General features: G+C 39.3%; 1 protein-coding gene across 3 annotated transcripts in view; it reads left to right on the top strand.

The window, feature by feature from the left end:
• The window catches only part of DNAJC15 (DnaJ heat shock protein family (Hsp40) member C15), a 79,059-nt gene that overhangs the window by 19,099 nt on the left and 40,256 nt on the right, over positions 1-19,704 (top strand). For all 3 annotated transcript variants that reach the window (XR_010150448.1, XM_509654.7, XM_016925262.4), the window contains exons 2-3: positions 15,749-15,800; positions 18,983-19,056. Coding sequence is in view for 2 of the 3 variants with exons in the window: in XM_509654.7 (XP_509654.1) it covers positions 15,749-15,800; positions 18,983-19,056 (126 nt within the window). In the remaining variant the exon portion in view is untranslated. The remainder of the gene's footprint in view (positions 1-15,748; positions 15,801-18,982; positions 19,057-19,704) is intronic.

The raw sequence follows: 19,704 nt of genomic DNA on the forward strand, positions 1-19,704 counted from the left end.
AGACAGAGTCTTGCTCTGTGGCCCAGGCTGGAGTGCAATGGCATGATAATCGGCACACTGCAACTTCCACTTCCCAGGTTCAAGCAGTTCTCCTGCCTCAGCCTTTTGAGTAGCTGGGGCTACAGGCACCTGCCAACACACCTGGCTAATTTTTTGTATTTTTAGTGGAGACGGGGTTTTGTCATGTTGGCCAGGCTGGTCTCGAATTCCTGACCTCAGGTGATCCACCTGCCTCAGCCTCCCAAAGTGCTGGGATTACAGGCATGAGCCACTGTGCCCGGCCAGTTTTAATTGCTTGTAAATCTAACAGCCTTACTATTTCCACAGGAAACTTTATAAGGACTTTTATTCTTTCCTTTAACATTTTAAAAAAATTTTTAGTTTTTTTGAGACAGGGTCTCACTCTGTCACCAAGCTGAAGTACAGTGTGGCATAATCACAGCTCACTGTGGCCTCAATCTCCTGGGCTCAAGCAATCCTTCCACTTCAGGCTCCCAAGCAGCCGGGACTACAGGCACACCCAACTAACTTTTCTTTAGTAGAGACAGGGTCTTCTTGTGTTGCCGAGGCTGGTCTCACTCCTGGGCTGAATCAGTTCTCCCATCTCAGCCTCCCAAAATGAAGACTTTTATTCTTACTTCAGATTACAAAATATGATTGTATAGGATACATGATTAAAAAAAAATTTCAAGTTGATTTCAACTTCTAAATATGTTTTTGTTTGTTTACTATCAATTGTTCATGCTCAAAAAGTCTTATTTTAATATCAAATTAAAATACAAAGAAAGAGGTAATTTAGATTAAACCCTTTCAATAGAGAATTTTTAAGATTTAAAAAAATTTTTTAGCCTTGATTTGAAATTGAATAAGGAATTTTAATTCCAGTAAATAAATGGGTTTTTGATTAGCTGTGCTGTATTTTATCGTTTTAGTGTGGATAAGTAAGATTTGATTGCTCAATTTTGGTTATTTACTGAACATCCTTTTTTACTCTAGTGATCTACCTAATTTGGGTTTCTTTTTGTTGTTTTTGTTTCTTGGTATTTTATTTATTTTTTTGAGACTAAGTCTCACTCTTGTCGCCCAGGCTGGAGTGCAATGGCGCGATCTCAGCTCACTGCAACCTCCGCCTCCCAGGTTCAAGGGATTCTCCTGTCTCAGCCTCCCGAGTAGCTGGCATTACAGGTGCCTGCCACCACACCCAGCTAATTTTTTTATTTTTAGTATAAGCGATGGGGTTTCACCGTGTTAGCAAGGCTGGTCTCGAACTCCTGACCTCAGACGATCCACCCACCTCAGCCTCCCAAGGTGCTGGGATTACAGGCGTGAGCCACTGTGCCCAGCTATTTTATTTTTTATTTCAATAAGTTTTGGGGGAACAGGTGGTGTTTGGTTACATGGATAAGTTCTTTAGTGGTGACATCTGAGATTTTAGTGTACTCATCACCTGAACACTGTACCCAGTGTGTAGTCTTTTATCCCTCACTCCCACCCATTACCTGCCCTGTGAGTCCCCACAATCCGTTGTATCAATTCTTATGCCTTGCATCCTCATACTAAGGTTATAACCTAGTTATAAATGAGAACATACAATATTTGGTTTTCCGTTCCTGAGTTACTTCGCTTAGAATAATGGTCTCTAACTCCATCCAGATTGCTGCAAATGCCGTTATTTGTTCATTTTTATGGCTGAGTAGTACTTCATGGTGTGTGTGTGTGTATATATATATCACATTTTCTTTATCCGCTCTTTGATTGATGAGCATTTGGGCTGGTTCCATATTTTTGCAATTGTGAATTGTGCTGCTATAAACATGCATGTGCAGTATCTTTTTCATATGATTGCTTATTTTCCTCTGGTTGGATACCCAAGAGTGGGATTGCTGGATCAAACAGCAGTTCTACTTTTAGTTCTTTAAGGAATCTTCATACTGTTTTTCATAGGGGTTGTACTAGTTTACCTTCCTACCAGCAGTGTAAAAGTGTTCCCTTTCACCATATCCATGCCAACATCTATTATTTTTTGATTATTATTATTATTTTTTTGAGATGGAGTTTTGCTCTGTTGCCCAGGCTGGAGTGCAGTGGCGTGATCTCGGCTCACTGCAACCTCTGACTGCTTGGTTCAAGCGATTCTCCTGCCTCAGCCTGCTGAGTAGCTGGGATTACAGGCATGCTCCACCACAGCCAGCTAATTTTTGTATTTTTAGTAGAGACAGGGTTTCACCATATTGGCCAGGATGGTCTCAATCTCCTGACCTTGTGATACACCTGTCTCAGCCTCCCAAAGTGCTGGGATTATAGGCGTGAGCCACCACGCCCGGCCTATTTTTTGATTTTTAAATTATGGCCATTCTTGCTGGAGTAAGGTGGTATGGCATTATGGTTTTGATTTGCATTTCCCTGATAATTAGTGATGTTGAGCATTTTTTCATATGTTTTTTGGCTATTTGTATATCTTCTTTTGAGAATTGTCTATTCATGTCTTAGCACACTTTTTTTTTTTGAGACAGAGTCTCACTCTTGTCACTCAGGCTGGAGTGCAGTGGTGTGATCTCAGCTCACTACAACCTCCACCTCCTGGGTTCAAGCGATTCTCCTGCCTCAACCTCCCAAGTAGCTGGATTACAGGTGCCTGCCACTACACCTGGCTAATTTTTGTATTTTAGTAGAGACAGGGTTTCACCATGTTGGCCAGGCTGGTCTCGAACTCCCTGACCTCAGGTGATCCACCTGCCTTGGCCTCCCAAAAGTGCTGGATTACAGGCATGAGACACCGTGCTCGGCCATTAGCATAATTTTTGATGGCATTATTTGTTTTTTTCTTGCTGATTAGTTTGAGTTTCTTGTAGATAGTGTATATTAGTCCTGTGTTGGATACATAGTTTGCAAAGATTTTCCCCTACTCTGTGGGTGGTTTATTCTGCTGATTATATTTCTTTTGCTGTGCAGAAGCTTTTTAGTTTAATTAGTTCCCATCTATTCATATTAGTTTTTGTTGCATTTGCTTTTGGCTTTTTGATCATTCAGGAGCAGGTTATTTAATGAAATCTTTGCCTAAACCAATGTTTGGAAGGGTTTTTCTGATGTTATCTTCTATAATTTTTATGCTTTTAGGTCTTAGATTTATCCATCTTGACTTGATTTTTGTATAAGGTGAGAGATGAGGATCCAGTTTCATTCTTCCACATGTGGCTTGCCAGTTATCTCAGCACCATTTGTTGAATAGGGTGTCCTTTCCCCACTTTATGTTTTTGTTTGCTTTGTGGAAGATCAGTTGACTGTTAAGTATTTGGCTTTATTTCTGGGTTCTCTATTCTGTTCTATTGGCCTATATGCCTGTTTTTGTACCAGTACCATGCTGTTTTGGTGACTATGGCTTTATAGTATAGTTTGAAGTCGGGTAATGTGATGCCTCCAGATTTGTTCTTTTTCCTTAGTTTTGCTTTGGCTGCATGGGCTGTTTTTTTGGTGCCGTATGAATTTTAGGATTGTTTTTTTCTAGCTCTGTAAATGATGATGCTCGTATTTTGATGGGAATTGCATTGAGTTTGTAGATTGCTTTTGGCAGTACAGTCATTTTCACAATATTGATTCTATCCATCCATGGGCATGTGATGTGTTTCCATTTGTTTGTGTTGTGTGTGATTTCTTTCAGCAGTCTTTTGTATGATACTTTTCCTTGTAGAGGTCTTTTACCTCCATGGTTAGGTATATTCCTTTGTAATTTTTTGTTTGTTTTTTCTTTGCAGCTATTGTAAAAGGGGTTGAGTTCTTGATTTGATTCTCAGGTTGGTCGCTGTTAGTGTATAGCAGAGCTACCGATTTGTGTACATTAATTTTGTATCCTGAAACTTTGCTGAATTCAGTGATCAATTCTAGGAGATGTTTGAAGGAGTCTTCAGGGTTTTCTAGTATACAATCATATCTTCAGCAAATAGTGACAGTTTGACCTCCTCTTTACCGATTTGGATGCCCTTTATTTCCCTCTCTTGTTTGATTGCTCTGGTTAGGACTTCTAGTACTATGTTGAATAGAAGTGGTGTAAGTGGGCATCCTTGTCTTGTTGCAGTTCCCAGAAGGAATGCTTTCAACTTTTCTCCACTCAGTATTATGTTGGCTGTGGGTTTGTCTTTTATTACCCTAAGGTATGTTCCTTCTATCCTGATTTTGCTGAGAGTTTTAATCATGATGGGATGCTGGATTTTGTCAAATGCTTTTTTCTGTGTCTGTTGAGATGATCAGGTGATTTTTGTTTCCAATTCTGTTTAGTATATCACATTTATTCACTTGCGTGTGTTAAACTATCTCTGCATCCCTGGTATGAAACCCTCTTGATCATAGTGGATTATCGTTTTGATATGCTGTTGGGTTTGATTAGTTAGTATTTTGCTGAGGTTTTTTGCATCTATGTTCATCAGGGATTTTGGTCTATAGGTGTTCTTTTTGTTGTTATGTCATTTCCTGGTTTTGGTATTAGGGTGATAACTGGCTTCATAGAATGATTTAGGGAGGATTCCCTGTTTATCTTTTGGAATATTTTCAATAGGATTGGTACTAGTTCTGTTTTGAATGTCTGACAAAATTCAGCTGTAAATCCATCTGGTCCTGGACTTTTTTTTGTTGACAGTTTTTTTGATTACCATTTCAGTCTCACTTCTTGTTATTGGTATGTTCTGAGTTTCTAGTTCTACCTTGTTTAATCTTGGAGGGTTGTATATTTCCTGGAATTTATCCATCTCTCCTCTAGGTTTTCTAGTTTCTGCGTGTAAGGGTGTTCATAGTATTCTTGAATGATCTTTTTATTTCTGTGGTATTGGTTGTAATATTGTTATAGGAAATAGAAATAAAGTATTTGGGTAGACGGGGAGAAGAGAGTCCCTGGCAGAAAACTTTCCTTCTAACATAAAGTAGCTCAGAAATAGCTCCCTTCTAACCTCATGCAGTTCAAAGAAATCACTTCTCTAACTAAACAAGCAGCCTGAAAGATCAGGCTGTAAATCACAAATAAACCCCTGGAGCACAGAAGGAGGGCGGGGAGTCTCCTGGGTAATCACCAAACTTCACAATGGGCCCCAGTAAAAACAGTGGGCCTTAATAAGCACATTCCTTTCCCTTTAGGACACCAAGATAGAGAAGCTAAAAGTGGACTTGGGGAGGCGGGGGTGGAGACGTCGTGGGGGAGGGGTGTTGAGGGGATGCCTGCAGCTGCAAGAAGATGTCTGGGAACAGACACAGAAACTCTCCCTCTCAGATAAGCAAAAGAAGGCATCACAGACTAAGTCTGCCCATGTGATCCAGGAATAAAGTGAGAGCTGATAAAAAAAAAAAAAAAAAACTCTGCTCTATAAAGATAGCACACCTGGTCCCAACTAAATCGTCAGGCCCTGGGAGGATAAGACATCCCCTCCTCACTGGCACCACCCCCGCCACCTGCCACTAACTCCCTCCTCACTAGCCCATTTATAAAAACCCTGACATTTTTACTAAGCAACCCACTCGGGACCCATCTCTTCAAGGGAGAGCTATTCTTTCTTTTTGCCTATTAAACTTTGCTCCAAACTCAAGTCTGTGTGTGTAGTGTGTGTCCGCGACCTCCGTCTCCTTGACTGTTCGACCAGGAGCCTTGGTATTTACCCCAAACAACGAGGCTGCTTCAGTATCTCCCGTTTCGTTTCTAATTTAGCGTATTTGGATCTTCTCTCTTCTTTTCTTGGTTAATCTAAGGGTCTACCAATTTTACTTATCTTTTCAAAGAACTGAACCAGTTTTTGTTTCACTTTTGTTTTGTTGTTGTTGCTGTTTCAATTTCCTTTAGTTCTTCTCTGATCCTTCTTCTTTCTTTTCTCTTGCTGGGTTTGGGTTTGGTTTGTTCTTGTTTCTCTTTTTCCTTGAGGTGTGACCTTACATTGTCTATTTGTGCTCCTTCAGAATTTTTGATGTATTACATACATTTTGATTTAATATTATGAACTTTCCTCTTAGCACTGCTTTTGTTTTATCCCAGAGGTTTTGGTAGGTTGTGTCACTAATGTCAATTCAGTTCAAATAATTTTTTATTTTTCATCTTGATTTCATTGTTGACCCAAAGATTATTCAGGAGCAGGTTATTTAATTTCTATGTATTTGCATGGTTTTGAGGGTTCGTTTTGGAGTTGATTTTCAGTTTTATTCCACTGTGGTCCGAGAGAGTACTTGATATAATTTTGATTTTCTTAAATTTATTGAGACTTATTTTTTAATTTTTTTTTTTTTTTTTTTAGAAGGAGTCTCGCTCTTGTTGCCTAGGCTGAAGTGCAATAGTGCAATCTCAGCTCACTGCAACCTCCACCTCCTGGGTTCAAGCAAGCCTCCCAAGTAGCTGGGACTACAGGCATGCACCACCACGCCTGGCTAATTTTGTATTTTTAGTAGAGACATGGTTTCACCATGTTGGTCAGGCTGATTTTGAACTCCTGACCTCAGGTGATCCACCTGCCTCAGCTTCCCAAAGTGCTGGGGTTACAGTGTGAACCACTGTGCCCAGCCGAGACTCATTTTGTGGTCTCTCTTGGAGAATGTTCTATGATGAATAGAATGTATATTCTTGCAGTTGTTGGGTAGAATGTTCTATAAATATCTGTTAATTCCATTTGTTCTAGGGTATAGTTTAAGTCCACTGTTTCTTTGTTGACTTTCTGTCTTGATAACCTGTCTAGTGCTGTCAGTGAAGTAGTGAGGTCCCCCACTGTTATTGTGTTGCCATCTATCTCATTTCTTAGGTCTAATAGTAAATTTGGGAGCTCCAGTGTTAGGTACATATATATTTGGGATTGTGGTATTTTCCTGTTGGACTGATCTTTTTATTATTATATAATGTCCCTCTTTGTGTTTTTTAACTGTTGTTGCTTTGAAGTCTGTTTTGTCTATTGTAAGAATAGCCACTCCTGCTGGCTTTTGGTGTCCATTGTCATGGAATACCTTTTGCTACCCCTTTATCTTATTATGTGAATCTGAAAATTGTTTTGTTTAAGGAGGCTAAATATAGGACCCAGATTCCTTCTTGATTGTAGGGTTTCTGCTGAGAAATCTACTGTTAATCTTTGATAGGTTTTCCTTTATAGATTACCTGATATTTTTGCCTCACAACACTTAAGATTCTTTCCTTCATCTTGACTTTAGATAACCTGTGTTTGTGCCTACATGATTTTTTTGCAATGAATTTTCCAGGTGTCTTAGAGCTTCTTATATTTGGATGTCTAGGTCTCTAGCAAGGCCAGGGAGGTTTTCCTCAACTAGTCTCTCAAATACATTTTCTAAACTTTTAGATTTCCCTTCTTTGTCGGGAACACCAGTTATTCTTAGGTTACGTCATTTAACGTAATCCCAAACTTCTTGGAGGCTTTGTTCCTTTTTTAAAATTCTTTTTTGTCTCTGTCAGTTTGGGTCAGTTTGAAAGCCTTGTCTTTGAGCTATGAAGTTCTTTTTTCTACTTGTTCGATTCTGTTGTAACTTTCCAGTGTATTTTGCATTTCCTAAGTGTGTCTTTCATTTCCAGAAGTTGTGATTGTTTTTTCTTTATGGTATCTATTTCTCTGGATATTTTTATCCATATCCTGTATTATATTTTAAATTTCTTTAAGTTGGTTTTCACTTTTCTTTGGTGCCTTCTTGAGTAACATAATAATCGACCTTCTGAAATCTTTATCTGACAATTTAGAGATTTCTTCTTGGTTTGGATCCATTGCTGGTGAGCTAGTGTGGTCTTTTGGAGATGTTAAAGAACCTTGCTTTGTCATACTACCAGAATTGTTTTTCTGGTTCTTTCTCGTTTGGGTAGACTACGTCAGAGGAAAGATCTGGGGCTCAAAGGCTGCTGTTCAGATCCTTTTGTCCCATGGGGTGATCCTTTGATGTGGTGCACTCCCCCTTCCTCTAGGGATTGGGCTTCCGGAGAGCCAGACTGCAGTGATTGTTACTGCTCTTCTGGGTCTAGCCACCCAGCAGAGCTACTGGACTCTGGGCTAGTACTGGGGAGTGTCTGCAAAGAGTCTCGTGATGTGATCTGTGTTTGAGTCTCTCAGCTGTAGATACCAGCACCTGCTCCAGTGGAGGTAGCATGGGAGTGAAGTGGACTCTTTGTAGTTTTGTTTAGTGAGTTGGTTTTCTTGAATACTGGGTACTAGTAGTACAGTTGTTACATGGACAGATTCAGGACCTCTGGTTAGCCAGGATGCTACAGGCAGTGGAAATAGCTGTTTTCTTTTTTCTTAGAGTGTGGTTGTTCTTTTATGAGTTGCTATAATGGCTTGAGTTTGTTGGCTTCTAGCCAGGAGGTAGAGCTTTCAAGAGAGTATCAGCTGCAGCAGTATGGGGGATACAAGCTTGCCCTAAGATCACCTGGATAAGTATTTGGTTTTCTCAGCTGATGGGTGGGGACATAGAGCTCCCAAGAGATTATGTCCTTTGTTTTTGGCTGTGGGGTGGGTTGGTGTGGGTGATGCAGTGTGTAGAGAAGGATCACCAGGTTGGGGAAGGGTGAGGCTTGTCTGACTCAGATTGTCCTTGGGCAGGGCTTGCTGTGGCCACTGTGGGGTATGGGAGTGTGGTTCTCAGCACTGGGAATTTGCCCCAGGCTATAAGCCTCCCACTGAGAAAGCAAGATGGCTTTCAGGCTCCCTGCATGCTGCATCTTCTGTGTTCATATCTGCACTTCCTGTTTGACCCTCTCCCACCCCTTCCTCGATTCCTCTCAGGAAAATTCATGCTCAATTGAAATTATCACAAAGTTCATCTGGAACTTTCCTTCTACCTGTGGTCCTTCCCTAATTCCAGTGGCAACCCTCCCGAAGGACCCCTGTGAGATGGCTTCCCTGGGGACCAGGAGTGCTTATAGGGCTCTTCCTGCTGTTGCTTCTACTTTTAATTTTTGCTCAGCTCTCTTCAGCTCTAGGTAAGGTTAAATCCTACTGTTTCCTGGATTTTCAGGTTCCCCAGTGAGGATGCATGTTCAGAGGCAGACTTTCCCCCTCTCACACTTTGGGCACTTAACGGTTTTTCTGCTGTCTCATGGAGTCTGCAATGGCAAGCTGCTGCTTTCAAAGGGTCTGTGAATTCTTTTGGTTTTCCTGATATGTTTCTGGAGTAGTTCTTGGAGCAAAAGTTCACAGTGTGAGTCTCCACATGCTGTTTCTGCACGTCAGAGTGGGAGCTGGAAGTTAGTCCAGCCTCCTCTCCACCGTTTTTTTCTTTTTGTTGTTTTTAAAGGTTACAAGGCCTTTGTTTTTCCTTATGTAAAATAAGTCTTTAGAAGTAGTCTATTAATTTTATTATTAAAAACTCAAGTTTTTATTACATTATTATTGAATGAAAAAGTAAAATATATGTGACAGAACTTCTGATGTGCTCTAGGAGTCGAAAATTGAATGAGAGATCCTTCAGTGAGCTCATATATTTATATTTCTTCTTCTCTTTCTTTTTTTGGAGACGGAGTTTTGCTCTTATTGCCCAGGCTGGAGTGCAATGGCGCAATCTCGGCTCAGCGCTTCCCGGGTTCAAGCGATTCTCCTGTCTCAACCTCCCGAGTAGCTGGGATTACGGGCGTGCGCCACCATGCCTGGCTAATTTTGTACTTTTAGTAGAGCCACCACACCCAGGATTTGTTTCTTTTTAAAGAAAGATTCTTCTGTTGGAGCTTGTGAGCTGAAGGACTTCAGGAAAACCCACGGAATCCCCTCAAATTGTATACAGATTTTTGTGATGTTTGTGTTTTCCTGAGTGTCTCACGTGTCCGTGTGAAGAGACCACCAAACAGGCTTTGTGTGAGCAACAAGGCTGTTTATTTCACCTGGGTGCAGGCGGGCTGAGTCCCAAAAGAGAGTCAGCAAAGGGTGGTGGATTATCATTAGTTCTTACAGGTTTTGGGATAGGCGGTGCAGTTAGGAGCAATGTTTTGCGGGCATGGGGTGGATCTCACAAAGTGCATTCTGAAGGGTGGGGAGAATCACAAAGAACCTTGTTAAGGGTGGGAGAGATTACAAAGTACACTGATCACTTAGGGTGGGGCAGAAACAAATCACAATGGAATGTCATCAGTTAAGGCTATTTTCACTTCTTTTGAGGATCTTCAGTTGCTTCGGGCTATCTGGATGTATATGTGCAGGTCACAAGGGATATGATGGCTTAGCTTGGGCTCAGGGACCTGACATTCCTGTCTTCTTATATTAATAAGAAAAGCAAAACAAAATAGTGAAGTGTTGGAGCCGCGAAAAATTTTGGGGGTGGTATAGAGAGATAATGGGCGATGTTTCTCAGGGCTATTTGAGCGGGATTAGGGGCGGCGTGGGAACCTACAGTGGGAGAGATTCAACTGAAGAAAGATTTTGGGGTAAGGGGTAATATTGTGGGGTTGTTAGAAGGAGCATTTGTCATATAGAATTATTGGTGATGGCCTGGATGTGGTTTTGTATGAATTGAGAAAGTAAACGAAAGACACAAGGTCCGAATAAAAAGGAGAAAAATAGGTATTAAAGGACTAAGAATTGGGAGTATCCAGGACATCCAATCAGAGAGTGTCCAAGGGGGTTCAACGTTATTGTTTGCTTGGTTGGCGAGTTTTTGGGCTCTATCCTTGAGTTTTTTATGTTGTCATATTCCAGGCCAGATTGATTTAGGTAAAAACAACACTCTTCATTTAAAAATATACAGAGTCCTCTTTAACAGTAAGTCGAGGCCTTGGTGATTTTGGAGGAAAGAGAAATGCAAAGCCAGCAACTGTTTGTTGAAGAAGGATTAGAAACGTTTGAGGTAAAACCAGGTGCCACTAAATACCAAGAGCCTGAGAAACAGCTTGGGTGATTTGACTAATAAAGGCCGGTCTGTTATTGGACTGTATAGAGGTGGGAAGGCCAAACTGAGGAATTATGTCTGACAGAAGGGAAGAAATGACTGCGGCGGTCTTCTCAGATCCTGTGGGAAAGGCCTCTACCCACCCAGTGAAAGTGTCTACCCAGACCAAGAGGTATTTTAGTTTCCTGACATGTGAGTAAAGTCAATTTGCCAGTCCTGGGCAGGGGCAAATCCCTGAGCTTGTTGTGTAGGGAAGGGATGGGGCCTGAGAAATTCCTGAGGAGTAGTAGAATAGCAGATGGAATGCTGAGAAGTGATTTCCTTGAGGATAGATTTCCACGATGGAAAGGAAATGAGAGGTTCTAAGAGGCGGGCTAGTGGCTTGTAACTTAACATGGAAGAGGTTATGAAATGACGACAGAATAGAATGGGCCTGTGAGGCTGGAAGGGGATATTTTCCTTGGTCCAAGAACTATTTGCCTTGTGTGGGAAGAGATTGATAGGTGGAAGTTTCAGTGGGGGAGCGGGTGGGAGTGGCCAGATGAGAAGGAGAAAAGGGATAGAAGTTTGAACGCTAGCTGCTTTTTTAGTTACCTTATCAGCATAAGCATTGTCCTGAGCGATGGGATCTGATGCCTTTTGATGGCTGCTTTTTTAGCTACCTTGTCAGCATAAGCGTTGTCCTGAGCGATGGGATCTGATGCCTTTTGATGGTCTTTGCAGTGAATGACTCCAGCTTCCTTTGGAAGTAAAGCAGCTTTGAGAAGAGTTTTTATTAAAGAGGCATTGATGATGGAGGACCCTTGCATAGTGAGGAAACCTCTTTCAGCCCATATAACATCATGGTGGTGCAGGATATGTGAAGTGGGAGCAGGCATTGCAAATGGCGGAAAGCAGTACAAGAGAGGGAGAGTGTGGTGGGAGGTGCCACATACTTTTCAATGACCAAATCTCATTTGTATTCAGAGCGAGAACTCACTTATCACCAAGGGAATGGCCCAAGCCATTCATTAGGGATTTGCCCCCATGATCCACACAGCTCCTGCCAAGCCCCACCTCATTACATTTCCACATGAGATGTGAGTGTGGACAAATGTTCAAACTGTAAGGATAAAAAGCAAGATCTTTAGGAGATAAGCATAGAGATTTAGGAGATTAGCCTACCTATCATGTTCAAGTTTCTATGTAGGACTCATGATGTAGACCCTTGGGCCAACTTTACCCTGTTGCATGCCCCATCTCTCACATGCAATACAGTGACTGGTATGTAGTGATGATTTTATCAGTGAGGATCCTGGTAGTAATAGGTGGATTTTTTTTTCTTTTTGAAGATAGTTTATTGAAGGGACTATTTTCAGAGGTGTGACCATGGTTTAAGATAACCAAGAAAGGATGATGAATCACGTAGGGACTAGCAACACTTGGAAACTGTTATTCATCCAGGTGACAGGGCAAGGGTAGAAATCATGTTCCAGAACTCAGTGAGAGTTGTAGGCATGAAAGAGGAGCCTTCTCAACAGGAGCTGTGGCCAAACAAGAAACAAGGCAGGGAAGAAATGGGGAATAAATTATGCCATTATTTCTCTTTCCTTCCACTCTTTCTTTTTCTGCTGATGCTTCCTCTCACTGGTGAAACCCAACCAGAAGCTAAATGGCAAGTGAATCCCTAGAAATAAGGTGAGGCAGAGATGCAGAGCAAGGGAGATAAAACTAGAAAATGGGTCTAGGGGGAGACAAATGGAAATAATCAACAGAGTGCTCAATACTTATTTGTTGAATTAAATTGAATTTTTATTGTTAAAGTGGAAAACGAGCAAATGCCTGATGGTTTAATGTTTTCTTATATACAAAACTTGAAATAAAAATCTCTTTGAAATTTTGGAGGCAACTATTTCATCTTTTGAATGGTTGAAATAGTAAAAATGTTGCAATACTTAATCTATAAAAAATTAAATACTTTATATTTTTCTTTTTTCTTTTCTTTTTTTTGAGACAGAGTTCTGCTCTTGTTGCCCAGGCTGGAGTGCAATGGTGCAATCTTGGCTCACTGCAACCTCCGCCTCCTGGGTTCAAGTGATTCTCCTGCCTCAGCCCCTTGAGTAGCTGGGATTACAGGAGCCCACCACCACGCCCGGCTAATTTTCATATTTTTAGTAGATACGGGGTTTCACCATGTTGGCCAGGCTGGTCGCAAACTCCTGACCTCAGGTAATCCATCTACCTCGGCTTCCCAAAGTGCTGGGATTACAGGCATGAGCCACCACACCCAGCCTTTATTTTTTGAGAGAGTCTCACATCTGTCGCCCAGGCTGGAGTGCAGTGGCACAATCTCAGCTCACTGCGACCTCCACCTTCCAGGTTCAAGTGATTCTCATGCCTCAGCCTCCTGAGTAGCTGGGATTACAGGCACACACTCCCATGCCCAGCTAATTTTTGTATTTTTAATAGAGACGGGGTTTCACCATGTTGGCAAGGCTGGTCTTGAAATTCTGACCTCAGGTGATCTGCCTGTCTTGGCCTCCCAAAGTGTTGGGATTACAGGCGTGAGCCACCGCGCCCAGCTTTTATTGATAGTATTAAAAACAGTTCACATTTACTGATTGTTTGACATGTCCCAGGTCACTGTGCTAAATCTTTTACATATATTCTTATATTTTATCCTCACATAACCCTGTAATGTGTCAATACTGTTGCTATACTGTTGGGATGCATCACTGTACAAAACAAGTTCCACAAAGGCCACAGATCTTTATATTCTGATATTAATATTTCTATACCATTCTGTTGTTGTTAGTATTCTCTGGTTACTCTTGAAATTGAGCACCTTTTCATATGTTTTAGCCATTTAATTTTGTGTGTGTGTTTTGTGAAATCACTGACTTAGTCTTTTGCCCATTTTCTATTTGGTTGTCTGTCTTTTTATTATTAATTTGGAGGAAGCCTGTGTATATTTGGATATGTGCCATTAGCTACGTGTTGCAAATGACTTCTGCCATCTGGGAGATTCAAGCTGAGGTATTAAGAGCAGGTAGGATTTGGGTAGGCAAAGATGAGTGTTTCTAGTGAGATGAAAGAATAAACAAAATTATAAGGGAAGAAGATATAATTCACATATGAAATAGTTGAATAGTTTGATTGGACTAAGACCAGAAAGCTCAAAATATGTAGCACCAGGGAAGCGCTAGAAAATGGCAAAAATATACCTCAGCAGAACATTTGCTTTAAATCAATACGTCTTCTATTCAGGCAGGCTAGACAACCTGAAAGGAACCCCAAAGATAGTTTGCCTCTCTGGTAGGCAGCTCTAGGCTTTCGCTCCTCTGCCAGGGAATGAATCTTCTTTTACTGAAATGGCCTTGCTGTCATTGCCTTGTGAAAAGGTGTGACTTAAAACTGGAACTGATGGGGGGAGAAGCCTAGAGGAAAGTCCTTCCTCTTGTCCTCCGGCTCTAGATTTCTCAGAGTTTTTGCATATTAAAGTTAGAACACCTTCATGCGGCTGCCCTTGCTGACCTGATGTTTCTCATTATAGAGTCATTCCTTGAAGGTTGGGACTTTGATTTCCTATGACTTGGTGTATATTTCCCTACAGAACTTTAATGCCAATGGCTGAATGGCTTTTTGGTTTTAGCCTCCCTTTAGTCTCATCCTCCATCTTACTATGTCTGCACCAATGAAGAAGTCTATTCATTCTGTTCCCTAGGGAGATTATGCTAGTGTTTTCAAAGTCTCTGCCGACTCTTCAGGATTTGCCTCTCCCACCATTTATCAGACAAAAATGTTTCTGTGGTTTCACTTCTTAATTTTGTATCCATTAGAATTTGTTTTGGCTCCAAGTGCCTAAAACCCAAAAATATAGTGGCTTAGGAAGATAGAACTTTTATTTTTATCCCATGTATTAATAAATAAAGGCAATTCAGGGATGGGAAGGCAGCTCCGTGATCATCTGGAACCAATGTCTTTTCATCTCATTGTTCTTCCTACTTTATCCAAGAGGGTTGCTCCAGCAACAATGTATGCATTCCAGCCAGCAGGAAGGAGAAATGGAGAAGGACATCTCCTTACCCCTCTGTAGGACTTCTCAGAAGTTGCATACACTACTCTGGTTGTATCTTACGTGCCAACGCTTAGTTAGCATAGCCATGCCTAAATCTAAGGGAGGCTTGGAAAAATATATCTAGCTAAAAACAGGAATTCCTGATCCTATTGAAAAAAAAAAAAGAGAATGGATATTGAGGATTACCATTGATCCTTGCCACATAAATCTTTTGTTACTGTGACACTAATAGTTTCCTGAGATGTTTAAGGAGAAAAGCTCAGAATATTGTGGGTATATAGCCAATTTAAAATAAATTCTCATCGGAATTAGCTTATATCTGACATTCTGAATTTTGGACCCTTATTTTAAAATTTTTACACTGGTCTAGAAGGTAGACCTTAACTTTTGAATTTTTTATCATTTTTGATAAGTTTGGAAGCTTGACTTCTTTCCTAAACATTGATGTAAGGTTTCATGAAATTTTTAAATATAGCAAATGCTGTTGAACATTGCAAATGTAAAATATGGAGGAGGAAATATGTGCTTTTTATCTTTATAGAAGATAAATATATTAAACCCACTATTAAAAATCGTCTATAGAAAAAATTATAGCAATAGGTAGTATAAAAACTCTGGGTTAGAGTGGATTCAAATATATGGAAATTAAATGAAAATCTAGAATCAATTCACTGAGAATTAGCTGATACAGTGAGCAGCAGATATAATCCCATAGACACTGCATATTTTTTTAAGTCCTGATCTTCACAGTAGAGCTTAAAGAAAGTGTAGTATTGTAATGTAATTATTCTCATTATTAAAAGTGATTTACTTTTAAAACCCAGCATGTTACATCATAAGTAATATTCATTTTTTCTTCCATAGGTAAGAAGTTTGATAGCTGTAGGACTGGGTGTTGCAGCTCTTGCATTTGCAGGTAAGATAAAGAATACATACCAATAAATTGCAGGAGAAATCTTTCCAAATAGCATCTACAGTGATTCATGAGTAGACCCTTAGTATTCTGAGGTTTTGGTTTTCAGACATAATACATTCTCATTCTTTCCACCATTTGTAGTTACTGAACATTTGTCATTGTAGCAAAATCTAGATAAACTTTATAGGGAAGAAAATTAGTGATAAAAAGCCAGAAAAACTAGCTCCAATAATAGTTTATTCCTGGCATTTTTTTTCAGTTTGAAGTATAGTATACTATAAAAAGAAATTTTAATATTATGCAATGTAAGTGGCATGGAGTGCCTTTATTCTCCCATATTTATTTTTTCTTGCAGACAGGTTTATACATTTTAAGCTGTCAGTTCTTTGTCATGAGCATAGTTGTTCTGTGTAGTTTATTGATTTGTCTCTAAACATATTGGTATAATTACCTTGATAAACCCTGGGGAATTTTTTTCACTGCTAAAATTACGTTTTTCGAAAGAATAGTTCTTTTTTTTTTTTTTTTGGAATGGGCAAGACTGTGCCCCTTCCAGAGGCTCTGGGGAGAACCCCTTTCCTTACCCTTCCTGGCCTACAGAGTTTGCCTTCATCCTTGGCTCATGGACCCTTCCTCCATTTTCAAAGCCAACAGCTTAGCATCTTCCAACCTCTGTCTGACTGTCACTCTCCTCCTTCCCTCTTAAAAAGATTTTGTGATTACACTGGGCCCACCTGGATAATCAAGGATCATCTCCCCATCTCAAGATCCTGAACCTAATCACATCTGCAAAGTCAGTTTTATTACATAAGGGTAACATATTCTCAGGTTCCAAGGATTAGGACATAGACATCTTTGAAGGCCATTATTCAGCACAGCACAATGCTAGTTTTTCTTTTTTTTGAGACAGAGTCTCGCTCTGCCCAGGCTGGAGTGCAGTGGGGCGATCTCTGCTCACTTCAAGCTCCGCCTCCCGGGTTCACGCCATTCTCCTGCCTCAGCCTCCCGAGTAGCTGGGACTACAGGCGCCAGCCACCATGCCCAGCTAATGTTTTTTGTATTTTTAGTATAAAAATACAAAATTTAGCCAGGATGGTTTCGATCTTCTGGCCTCGTGATCCGCCCACCTCGGCCTCCTAAAGGGCTGGGATTACAGGCGTGAGCCACCATGCCCGGCCCATTCGAAAGAATAGTTCTGAAGATCTAAAGTAAATTTGCTGAGTCTGTCATTAACTTACAGCAGTTTTAAATTACATAGCTATATCCTAATTAAATGTTAATTTGAGAATATGTCCTTATTGATAACGATTTACTTTTTTGTTCTAGCATTTGTGTTTGTAAGTTCTATCAGTTTGATCTTGTTAATTGGCTCTTTTAGGCAGAGCTGCATTCCATTTTGGCTATATAGAGTTTAGTAAGATCTAATAGAAAAACGAGAAATAAGAGGGTCTTGTTTTGTATGGTATTTATTTTCTCACAATTATCATTTAAAACACTATTTTAATCTTTTGTCTTGGAAATGATGAAACACTTAACAATCAGAACTTTAAAATCTAGATCAGTGGTTCAGATTCTCTTGATGTTTTTGTCATCAAGGTCTTATGTCTCAGTTATATAACTTATACTTAATGAATTTCTGAGGTTTCATGAGAAGAATATCATGTCTCAAACAGAATTCTGACAAACTTGCCCCTAAACATAAAGGAATTTTAGTATTAATTAGAGTAGGCATAGTTATGAATTCAAATGTAAGGTTTTGATTTCAAATTAGATAAAGATGTATTTTTTCCAGGGTCATCTTTGTAAAATGACAAGAATTGGTGTGTGTATTCTGTATAGACCACACCATTCCCAAACTCGTATTACTGACTAGAATATTATATTAAATAACAGCAAGATCTCTTCCAGAGCCAATTACAACCAAATAATAGAATTTAGGAGAAAGTACACTTAGATGTGTTAGAACTAGGTCTTCTAGTTAGAGTAAACCTCCAGATGTCACTTCTTGAAGCATTTAACTGCTTTTTAACTGAGATTAGAAGTCAGTCACTGTGGTTTTGAAGAATTTTGAGGTAATATAAAAGCTACATTTCATACTATTATAAAATCAAATGGAAGATGACATCTATGTGATAAGAGATACCGGCAAGTTAGGGAATCAGCCTCATTTAATTTCACTTTATTTAATGTTCTCCTTTATCTCAAGACCTTTTTATCTTCACATTTTCCCATTTCTGGCATCCTGTCTTTCACTGTAACATGTTTGCACAGAATAACAGTATACATAGGCAGGTAAATTTTTCTAAAAGGTCTAGGTAGTTGAATTTTTGCAGTAGAACTCTTGATTTGCAAATAGGCTTATGGTTAGAAGTTGAATTAAAGCCTGTACTGTCATATACTGGTTTTCTAGCAAGACTCTTGGAGAAAGAGTTACTAGTAGAAGACACAATCTGATTGGGGTGCAAAAGATAAAGTACCTAGATAATATTTTACTCTTTTTTGATGCCCTCAAAATAATTTAGAACCTGTTTTACTATTGACTCTTAGTTGTTAAAACTCAGGGGAGTTTTGATTATTGGGATTCCCAACTAGGGAAAGAACTAAAAATAAGTTTTCAGAGAGAGTAGCCATCCTCAGTGAGAAAAATCGATAATTAACATCCTTGGTAAGTATTTCATATGTAATTGCTTTTTTACTTTAGAGATAATTCATTAAAACCATTTCTGTGTAGTATAGATCATAAATATAATTTGTTTTCTATATATTTCAAAGTGATTATCATAAAAAGCAATACAATTAATCATTTTAGTATTATAAGTATCTTTTATATGTAATAGGACTTTACAGTTTGTTGTATAAAGAATACTAGGATGTTATTTTTTTGTGACCTATACCATAATATAAATGTAAGATATTATACATAAACATTGAAAATTTCTAGTTTTATGATCATAAACTAGAACTTGATAAATTTAATGGCTATGATAATGGTATTAACATGAAATTTTGCCCTCCAATAAATTAAAAATTTGAAAAAATTGACCATCTTTCTGGTAAGTTTTGAAATACTTATTGCAATAACATATATAAACTATCAATAAATACTGTTGCAAGCACTTTGAAGGTGTTGATTGATTTTGATTATAGAAAATACGTTTGCTTTTATTCCTTTTACTATTTAGGTCGCTACGCATTTCGGATCTGGAAACCTCTAGAACAAGTTATCACAGAAACTGCAAAGAAGATTTCAACTCCTGTAAGTTAAACGTGGCTTTAGTTAGAAGACTCATTTTGATTTTTGTTCATATGACATATTTCAATTAAGTTAGAAAATGTCTTGGATTTTCCAATGTTTGTAGAAGTTTGTTTCCTTCACTATATCATTGGTGAGTTTGTCTAATTTACTGGCTAGTTTCTTTTAAGTTATTGGTCACATTATTTTTATATCTAACTTTATTCCTGGTTTTGACATCTAATTATTATAATCTGTTTAGTAGTATTACATCAAATTTGATGTAACTTACTTTACCCGTTTAGTTACTGTTCATTTATTCAATAAACATTTAGTGAGTCCCCCATCCCTGTGCCAGGAGCTTGGAATAGCTGATGAACAAAGAAGACATGGTTCTTGTCCTGATGAAGCTTATCCAAGAGTTGATGCCATCTTGTAATTTGAAACTAGTCCCCTTATACCATCATGCCTGGCCATCTCAAACATAAAATTACGAGATTTCAACCATGAAATCCTGTAGAACTTAGTATACATTTTCGTACCAGCATTATAGCTACTCTGGGGAGCTGAATGTAAGTGAAAAAATGAATGACAGTATGTATCCGTAAAAGCAACAGTATGGATTGTAGTTTGTAACCACTGAAGACAATATAAAGAAAAGTCAGTGAGGCC

This window comes from Pan troglodytes, chromosome 14, assembly GCF_028858775.2.
Source record: "Pan troglodytes isolate AG18354 chromosome 14, NHGRI_mPanTro3-v2.0_pri, whole genome shotgun sequence".
In the NCBI taxonomy this organism is placed as follows: Eukaryota; Metazoa; Chordata; class Mammalia; order Primates; family Hominidae; genus Pan; species Pan troglodytes.